This window comes from Theobroma cacao, chromosome 2, assembly GCF_000208745.1.
Source record: "Theobroma cacao cultivar B97-61/B2 chromosome 2, Criollo_cocoa_genome_V2, whole genome shotgun sequence".
NCBI classification, from domain to species: Eukaryota; Viridiplantae; Streptophyta; class Magnoliopsida; order Malvales; family Malvaceae; genus Theobroma; species Theobroma cacao.
This window is the reverse complement of record NC_030851.1, coordinates 39141559-39152145: the sequence shown is the minus strand read 5'-3', so window position 1 is coordinate 39152145 and position 10587 is coordinate 39141559. Positions and strand designations below refer to the sequence as shown.

General features: G+C 32.7%; 1 protein-coding gene across 1 annotated transcript; it reads left to right on the top strand.

Moving 5' to 3' along the window:
• On the top strand, window positions 7381–9755 carry LOC18610193 (cytochrome P450 CYP749A22). The gene is made up of 5 exons (XM_007045717.2): window positions 7381–7803; window positions 7919–8142; window positions 8299–8531; window positions 8727–9105; window positions 9194–9755. The coding sequence occupies exons 1-5, from the start codon at window positions 7521–7523 to the stop codon at window positions 9626–9628; spliced, it is 1554 nt and encodes a 517-aa protein (XP_007045779.2). The 5' UTR covers window positions 7381–7520; the 3' UTR covers window positions 9629–9755.

Sequence of the window (10587 nt, the reverse complement as noted above, 5' to 3'; positions counted from 1 at the left end):
TACTTTACCCTTTTCTTTTTTTTTCTTTTTTTTTTTTTTTTCATGGCCGGTCGTCGGAAAGGCGACCGGTGTAACAAAACGCCGATCTGGCGCACCATGTGGCCGGATCTGGCCACTACGACGCCAGATCGGCGCTTCCCCGCGGCTGGATCTGGCCGTGGAGTGCCAGATCCAACCGTGGGATCTGGTCGGGAAGCACCAGATCCGGTGCTTCCCACTGCCAGATCTGGCCGTTGAGTGCCAGATCTGGCTGAATCTCTGTTTGAATCTTGTCCGACCATATTCGATCATAAAATCACCGTCACAGTCGCTTCCGTCGCAGTCGCCGTCGCTTCCGCTGCCGTCGCCGCCGCCACTAACATCATCTCCGGCGTTGATGCCACTTAGAGAGAGAATAAGAGAGGGAAGAACATGAGAAGAGAGAGAAAGAAAAAGGGAGAATGAGAAAAAAAATTGTTTATATAAGTCTAGGGTTGTAATATTTTTAAATGATAAGGGGCATTTTAGTCATATCATAATTCAGAGCTATTCCCTGTCTCACGGAATAGCAAAAACCATGGGGAACCTCGGGTTTAACTATGCCTGAGTTTTACCTTTTTTGAGAGAATAGCTATTACTAAGTAATAGCTATTCTTTGTGATATTGCCATACCAAACGGAGGTAAGCTATTCCCTTGAGAATAGACAGGGAATAGCTAAGCTATTCCCTATACCAAACGTGCAGTTAGAGGTGAACACACCGCAATTTTTCCAAAGGGGGTTGGCTTTGATTTGTGTTTAGATCATTTTCCACATTTATGTCTGGAGAATGGAAGGACAAAAGTTGGCGGAGAGAAAGGAAAGCTGTTTTTCTTTGTGTGGAATTCAGTATGGGAGATGGAAAATATAGAGGACAATCTCATTCTTGAGAAGACCAAATCTAGAAGGTTGGAAGGAAAATACATGTAATGGCCAGTTTTTCTTCTTACCAAACAAAGGAAAGTAAGGAAAATATTGTTTTTCCCGGATGAGATTAATTTGAATACCCACCAACTATACATCAACAGCTCGGATCATGAAATTTTCAGTAATTTTTTAGATTATTTTGAGTTCAAATTATTTTAGATTCCGCTTAGTTCAAATTTCAAATCAATTTGGTTAAGCTTGTCGATTCCTTTTAAATTAATTCAAACTAAGATGAATTAAGGTTATATTATAATCATTTACCTTAGGTTTATATTTTTTTAATTAACTTAAAATTTAACATAAAATATAGTTTCAATTTCAATCATGAAATTTCAATCACTTCAAAGCTTGGACCACTTTGAATTCTGATCATTTCAAATTTAGATTACTTTAGATTTTAAATTAATTTGGTTTAGCTCGTTGATTTTTTTTACATTAATTCAATTCAATTTGAATTTAGGTTATAACAATTTATATTATGTTTGCAACTGAAATATAAAATAAAAATAATATATTTTACTTAATTTAAATTCCAATTCATTTCAGGTTCAAGTTTGTTTTCTATTTCATATATTTGAAATTTGAATTTGTTGAGTTATAAATTTAAATTAAGTTGGATCTGACTTTGAGTTAAGGTAGATTGGATAACTGTTTTGAGTTTGAGTTGAGTTTGTTAACTCTAAGCTACCAAATGCTAGAACTTTGATAATTAATATAAACATGTAGGTTTTTGTGTATTAGTGGCAAATCTATGAAAATTTGACTCATATTGAAGGTTTTAATGTCATTTGCTTAAAATTTTAATGTCATAATCCATTTTGATAATGGAAACGTGGATCAGTATTAAGTATAAAAAAATCACAAATTATTTTGTAAAAACCAAAAAAAATACTACAATTAAGCGTGCAGACAAAAAAAATTAAAGGTTTTTTCCGACGAAATTTATTTTATTGGAAATTTTAGACGAAATATCGACTAATTGAGCTACTAAATATTACCAACAGAAGAATTCCGACAAATTTACAGATGGAATAAATGTGGTCGGAAGGGGAATGATATTTGGCGCCAAATAATTGATTTGTTTATGGTTGAAATTTGAATCTGACACTATTAATATTTTAGTGAAACAGGTGGTCATTGAAATTGAAAGAGTGTAAAAATAATCACAATAATAATGATACACGTGGAGCCAAAATCTCACGCATCTGATTTTGCTGTCTTCAACTTTCGACCATGTCAGACTAATAATGCAGCTTTAACCTTCCATTGAGTTTTCAATTGATAGAGTTGGAAAGAGGAAATCAAGTGAAAGCAAAATGACAACTCTGGGAAATCCAATAATCATTCTCTTCGAGTTTTTCTGTCTGTGCCTGCTCTTCGTTCCCTTCAGGTTCCTACACAGGTTGTGGTGGACTCCATTTTACATACAATATCTACTAGGTTCGCAAGGAATTAAAGGCCCTTCTTACAAATTCATCCATGGAAACACCCAAGACATCTTGAAAATGAGAAACGAGGCCTTGAGCAAACCCATGGCTTTATCACATGATATATTTTCCTGGGTTCAGCCTCAGGCTTATTCAGGGATCAACAAATATGGTATGACTTGCTATGATTTTTTTTCCTGACTTCCTGTTCCAAGAATCAATTTAATAAATTTCTTAAATCATTTTCCATTAGCTTTTTTCCTTTTTTCTCCTCGGGGAATGATGAAAAATGGAGAGTGATGCAGAGAATGTTTGGGAATAATTCCTTCATTCATACTCAAAAGAATTTACAGAGTTTTGCTTTTATATACAAGTCTGTACCAGAAAATAGAAAACGACAAAAACTGTGTAACTAATCTACCAATTAAAAAGAAATTAACGGTAACATTTGTTTAAATGATGCGATGTAGTTTATGCCATCTTATTGTCAAGTCCTCAGTCAATGCATCAATACGGTGCGTTCTGTCCTTATTTTAAAGAGCTCTATTTACAAGCAGCTTCACCCCTTGTATGTCAAAGTCTTCCACACTTATTTCTGCTATTCGAGTCCTTTCTTTCCATGATATTTTTAACAGGGAATAGGGAAGAATTACCTTAATTTGGAATGGAGCTCAACCTCGACTAGTGATTACAGAAACAGAGCTAATCAAAGAGGTACTGAATAACAGAGATAGAGCATACCCCAAAGTGGGCCTCCCTTTCTATGTCATGAAGCTAATGGGAGATGGACTAGCTATATCTGAAGGTGAAAAGTGGGCAAAGCACCGGAAATTGCTAAACTATGTTTTTCAAGGGGAAAGCCTTAAAGTAAGCTCTTTGGTTCTGGGTTCTGTTCATTTTTTCCATAGCAAAGTTCGTGGAAAATAACTTAGATTTCCAGGCATCAAGTAACTCACACCTATAGCCTAATCGGTTGATAAATACACCAACATAAATTTGACCCTCTCCCCATCTTATGTTCACTCACCAGTTGTCCATTTTACACTCGTGCCTCAACATGGAATTCAGGTGATCCTCCACTCTTTGCAGAGTTAGGAGGGCCCAAGTTGTTTAAATAAGACTATAGGACCCGAATATATGGCATGGCATGTAAAATTTACAATAAGAAAAAGTTTTAGATGTGTTGCAGTATATATTGGCAATAGAGGTATTTGGGTCTAACTCAGCTCCATTGACATTTTTAAAATTTGTTCCATTTAACCATTGAAATAATATTTATTATTAGACTGTTAAAAAATATTTTATTTTAATATTTTTAATAATTTGAAATATAATTTAAGAATTAAAATATATAAAAATTAAATACTTATCAATCTAATAATATCTCAAATTGGACCGTACTTAAACCTAAAAATCATGTTCAAGACTTTGCGAATCGAGATAGATCAGTAGACCTAACAAGCAACCCAACATAGAGGCGGAGTCTTGTGTAATTATGGAGGACTATGGCCCTCTCAAAATTTTAAAAATTTTGTATATATTATATATCTTTTTCTCTTAATGACCTCTTTAAAAATTTTTAACCCTTATTCTTCTTTATCTTAGACTTCTTCAATGAAAGTTGGCTACCTCTTTCCCTCGCCCGACATGTATTAGCTGGCATGGGACTCAAATTAATGTATTATACTAGAGTATGGCATCCTCACTATGTGTATGAAAACTTACAAAGAAACCACTCAGGAGTAAGGACTACATTGAATTTCCAAAATGAAGACAATACGCTTCATTCCATATTTGTTTGTTAGTTGACTAACAGAGAAGAATGGTTTGCAGTTGTAGTCTTGTAAATTATTTTCTAAATCCCTCCATTTCCTTGAGTTGATTCTTCTGTGAACTGCAATTTTTTATGAATATATATATACAACATCACAAATGAGATTGCAAACAAAATTGTAGCTTCCAGTAATCCAATTCCTCACAATTGTCAAATAAATATGCCAACGCAGCAATTTATTGTTTTCAGTAAACCATTAGAGAACGGGATGGAAAGGAGAAACAGAGAAAACTGGAGGTACGGAAGAAAGGAAGAGGGGGATTATAACCAGTGCCCATGTGATGAGGGATGATCTTCTGCTTTCTTTTTCGTTTTGGGTTTTCTGTTTGGGGTTGTTTTTTGCTATCAGATGCTCTGTTTTCTTCATGGCTCCTCTGTTTTCGGTTTGCCTTCGACCGATAAGTTTTTTCCTATCGGTCGGAGGTCTTCATATCTACACCAATAATTAAACTAATATTAGAAGTGTTAATAGAGAATATGAAAAGATTAAAATATTTTTTTAATTTAAAAAATTATTATTATATAAATTTTTTACAAAAAAAAATAAAGAGCAGGATTGGTGCTCTTTCATTTTTAATTAATAATAGTAATTTTTAAAATTAATGAAGAGTAAAATTAATTTTTTATTATTATCATATAATTAAATTAACGAAAATATTAACAGTTGACTAACAGCTGAACTTAGGTGTTTAGCAGAAGATATATTTTTGAAACGGAATGTTCATTTCAAAAACTAATAGATTCGCTTTAAATTTTAATTAAAATTTAGAGAAATATGAATATTTTATCTTTTTCAAATTTATATAAAATATATATTTTTATTATTAATTTTTGTTATATATTTTATAATTATAGATGAAGTTTATAAGTTTTACTCATAATTTGTAAAAAAAAGATAAAATTTTAATTTTTTTTCCAAAATCGAACCAATTTCATGTTTAATCAATTTGATTATCCTTTATATTTGATCTGATAGATTTTTTAAAAATATTTATTTTATTTAATTTTTAAATACGACGGATTAAACCGATCAAATCACCCAATTGTTCACCCTTACATCGTCTTATGCAGGTTAAGTGAATATGGCCCACCAGCGTTTAAGTCTTTAGAACCTTAACATAATTTACGTTTCACTATCAGTGACACAGACCTTTGACTCGAGAGCGATATGCCAACCACTTTGGTAGATTATTATTAATTGAAATGAAAACAAAAGAAGACCAAGACCCCGAGAGCCAAGACTTAGGTAGGCACACTCCATAATTTTTCCAAAGGGGGCCACTATACGTTGGAAAGATAGAAAATAGAGATCATTTTCCACATTCATGTCTGGGAGAATGGAAGGAAAACAGTAAGAGGAGGGAAAGGTCGAGGAAGAAAAAGATGAGAGAGAGAGAGAGAGAGAGAGGAAGGAAAGTTGTTTTTCTTCATAGTAAAGTACCTTGACTTCCATAAGTTTTAATTGAAATTACTCAGAGATCTATTAGTTTTCAAAATAAATATTTTATCTCAAGATTACAAACATCGTTAACAGAAATAATAAAAAAATTAAAATACCTTTTCATTTTTTTGAAAGCCCCTTTCATTTTTATTAATTAAAAAAATTATTGTTATTTTTTAAAAAAATAAAAAAATAGAGGCAGCTCTCCAAAGGAGGGGAGCATCGGTGCTCCCCAATGGAGAGCTTTTTTTTTAATTAATAAAATAATAATAATAATAAAATTATATAATTATAATTATAAAAATTAATCAAGGATAAAATTATCTTTCTACTCTTACCACATCATTAAGTTGATAGAAATACTAATAGTTGACTAACGATGGAAAATATTTTTTTGAGACAGTGTTCATTTTAAAAACTAATGAACTTTCGTGCAATTTCGACCAAAATTTAAAAAAATCAAGATATTTTACCCTATTCTTTATATGAAATTCCGTATGAAAGATGGAAAAATAGAGGACAATCTCACTTTTGAAAAGATTAAATCTACAAGGTTGGAAGGAAAATACATAAAAAGACCAGTTTTTCTTTTTCCCAAACAAAGGAAAATAAGGAAAATATTGTTTTCCCTGGTGAGAATTGAAAACCCACCAACTATGAACAGTTGGGATCATGAAATTTTCAGTAATTTTTAAGATTATTTTGAGTTCAAATTATTTTAGAGACGGATTAGTTCAAGTGTCAAATCAATTTGGTTCAGCTTGTCTATTTCTTTTAAATTAATTCAAATTGAGATGAGTTAAGGTTATATTATAATCATTTATGTTAGGTTTATAATTTTTTAATTAACTTAAAATTTAAAATAAAACATAACATCAAGTTCGATCATAAAATTTCAGTTACTTCATGGTTTGGATCATTTTGAATTCTGATCATTTCAAATTCAGATCATTTTAGATTTTAAATTAATTTGGTTTAGTTCTTTGATTTTTTGAATTAATTCAATTCAATTTGAATTTAGGTTAAAACAATTCATATTATGTTTACAATTGAAATATAAAATAAAAATAATATATTTTGTTTAATTTAAATTCCAATTTATTTTAGGTTCAAGTTGTTTTCTATGTCATATACTCGAATTTTGAGTTTGTTGACTTATTGATTTAAATTAAGTTGGATCGACTTTGAGTTAAGATAGAGTGGATAAGTCTTTCGACTTTGAGTTGAGTTTGCTAACTCTAAGCTACCAAATGCTAGAACTTTGATAATTAATTTAAACATGCAAGTTTTTGTGTATTCGTAGTGGCAAATCTGTGAAAATTTGAATCAAATTGAAGGTTTTAATGTCAATTGTTTAAAATTTTAATGTCATAATCCATTTTGATAATGGAAACATGCATCAGTATTAAGTATAAAAAAATCACAAATTATTATGTAAAAAACAAAAAAAATACTACAATTAAACGTGCAGACAAAACAAAATTAAAGGTTTTTTCTGACGGAATTTATTATATCAGAAATTTTTGACGAAATATTAACTAATTTACCTACTAAGTATTACCAGCAGAATTCCGATAAAATTTACAGACGGAATAAATGTGGTCCGAAGGGGAATGGTATTTGGCGCCAAATAATTGATTTGTTTATGGTTGAAATTTGAGTCCGACACTACTAATATTTTAGTGAACCAGGTGGTCAGTGAAATTGAAAGAGTGTAAAAATAATCACAATAATGATTCACGTGGAGCCAAAATCTTAGGCGTCTGATTTTGTTGTCTTCAACTTTCGACCATATCAAACTAATAATGCAGCTTTAACCTTCCATTAAGTTTTCAATTGATAGAGTTGGAAAGAGGAAATCAAGAGAAAGCAAAATGACAACTCTGGGAAATCCAATAATCATTCTCTCGAGCTTTTTCTGTCTGTGCCTGCTCATCGTTCTCTTCAGGTTCCTACACAGGTTCTGGTGGACTCCATTTTACATACAATATCTACTAGGTTCGCAAGGAATTAAAGGCCCTTCTTACAACTTCATCCATGGAAACGCCAAAGACATCTTGAAAATGAGAAACGAAGCCTTAAGCAAACCCATGGCTTTATCACATGATATATTTCCCAGGGTGCAGCCTCAGGCTTATTCATGGATCAACAAATATGGTATGACTTGCTATGAATTGTTTTCCCCTGACTTCCTGTTCCAAGAATCAATGTAATAAATTTCTTAAATCATTTTCCATTTGCATTTTTCCTTTTTTTCCCCCCCGGGGAATAGGGAAGAATTATCTTAATTGGAATGGTGCTCAACCTCAACTAGTGATTACAGAAACAGCGCTAATCAAAGAGGTACTGAATAACAGAGATAGAGCATACCCCAAAGTGGGGCTCCCTTTCTATGTCATGAAGCTAATGGGAGATGGACTAGCTACATCTGAAGGTGAAAAGTGGGCAAAGCACCGGAAATTGCTAAACTATGTTTTTCAAGGGGAAAGCCTTAAAGTAAACTCTCCTACTATATCATTAAAATTTGGTTCTGGGTTCAGTTCATTTTTTCCATAGTAAAGTTGGTGGAAAATGACTTAGATTAAGATTACTATTGCAATCATGACAGTTAATGAACATCTCGTGTGGATGAGATTGGGTTTTTTTTTGCAGAATATGATTCCGGAAATGATAGTCAGTGTTGAAAAGATGCTGGAAACATGGAAACATCACGAGGGGAAAGAGATTGAGGTGTTCGACGAATTTAGGTTATTGACGTCGGAAGTGATATCAAGGACAGCCTTCGGGAGCAGTTACTTAGAAGGGAAGAACATTTTCGATATGTTGATTAATTATTCTGTGATTTCACGAAGGAATGCTTTTAAAGTAAGATTTCCAGGCATCAGGTAACTTCCACCGATAGCCTAATCCAGTGCACATTGTTATCTAACCTTTCTCATCCATTTTTAGAGCTTACACAGAGTTTTTAGAATGAATAGTTGCTTGATTTGATAGCAGAGTTTCTTTTGGATTTCGAATGCGAACTTCCCCTATACTGTTAATCAAATTTCAAAATGGAGCAATGTTATTTCCTTTTGCAGTAAAATCTGGAAAACAGCCGATGAGATAGAAGCAGATAAGCTTCTGAGAGTGATGCACAACTCAGTGATGGAGATTATCAAGAGTAGAGAAGAAAAAATGAAAAATGGAGATATAGACAGCTTCGGTACTGATTTTCTTGGATTACTTTTAAATGCTTATCATGATGTCAATGAGAACAAAAGGCTCCATGTGGAAGATTTGATTGATGAGTGCAAGACATTTTATATTGCTGGACAAGAAACAAGTAATTCATTGCTTTCATGGACTGTCTTGCTTCTAGCGATCCATACAGATTGGCAAGAGAAAGCAAGAGCAGAAGTGATTGAGTTCTTTGGCGACCAAAATCCACATCCTGATGGCTTATCTAAACTAAAAACAGTAAGATAATTAGTTACTAACAATGTTGCTCAAAAGCTCACTGCATTTAAATTAATTACACGTCTGAATTCTATTTTTCCATGAGCAGATGACCATGATCATCAACGAGGCCTTAAGACTGTATCCTCCTGCAATTGGCTTTATAAGGAAATGTGAAAGAGAAGTTAGATTGGGGAAACTCATTCTCCCTGCCAATCTGAACTTGTTCATTACGAATTTGGCAGTTCATCATGATCATCAAATCTGGGGAGACGATTCTCATGTGTTCAATCCGGAGAGGTTTTCAGAAGGGGTGGCTAAAGCTACAAACAACAACGTGGCTACCTATTTTCCCTTCGGAATTGGGCCTCGAACTTGCGTGGGTTTCAACTTTGCAACGGTGGGAACAAAGGTTGCACTCGCCATGATTCTGCAACACCACACCTTCACCCTCTCCCCAGCTTATGTTCACTCACCGGTTTTCCATTTTACACTCGTGCCTCAACATGGAATTCAGGTGATCCTCCACTCTTTGCAGAGTTAGGAGGGCCCGAAGTGTTTAAATAAGACTATAGGACCCGAATACATGGCATGGCATGTAAAATTTACAATAAGAAAAGGTTTTAGATGTATTGCGGTATATATTTTGGCAATAGAGGTATTTGGGTCTAGCTCTGCTCCATTGACATCTTTAAAATTTGTTCCATTTAACCATCTAAATAATATTTATTATTAGACTGTTAAAAAATATTTTATATTACTATTTTTAATAATTTTAAATATAATTTAGGAATTAAAATATATAAAAATTAAATACTTATCAATCTAATAATATCTTTAATTGGGCCGCAGTTAGACCTAAAAAATAATGTTCAAGACTTTGCTCGAGTCAAGATAGATCAGTAGACCTAACAAGCAGCTCGACACGGGCAGAGCCTTGTGTAATTATGGGGGGCTAAGGCCCTCCCAAAATTTTAAAAATTTTGTATCTATTATATATATATTTTTCTCTTAATAGCCTCTTCAAAAAATTTTAATCCTTATTCTTCTTTATCTTTGACTCCTTCAATAAAAGTTGATTAACTTCACTCCAAAAAAAAAAAAAGGTTGGTTAGCTCCGCTCTCAACCCGACATGTATTAGCTAGCATGGGATGCTCTCTCACACTAAAGAAATTGAATTAGTTGGCATATTGGATTTGGTTTCAAACTAATTTATTATTCTAGAATATGGCATACTCACTATGTGTATGAAAAAATTTTAGTTATTTAAGGAAATGTTTAGTTTTTTAAATTTATTTTATAAGAAAAAGACTCAAAAATCTTTAAACAAACATAAATATCAATTATATAAAAAGATATTAAAGTGTGTATAACTATACTGATGTAAGTCGATCTCTCTTCTTTTAGAGGAAGAATTTAGTTACTTCCGTGTAAAACTAATAAATTTTACACTATTTTATAACTTTATGTCTAATTGTTGAACATGCGTGGAGATTATGGAA

What these genes read in the sequence shown, in the direction of transcription:
- LOC18610193 (XM_007045717.2), top strand. Translation starts at nt 7,521, where the DNA reads ATGACAACTCTGGGAAATCCAATAATCATTCTCTCGAGCTTTTTCTGT. An exon ending in TTCAAGGGGAAAGCCTTAAA is followed by an intron (nt 8,143 to 8,298) that starts GTAAACTCTCCT and finishes TTTTTTTTGCAG; the next exon opens with AATATGATTCCGGAAATGAT. An exon ending in GCTTATCTAAACTAAAAACA is followed by an intron (nt 9,106 to 9,193) that starts GTAAGATAATTA and finishes TTCCATGAGCAG; the next exon opens with ATGACCATGATCATCAACGA.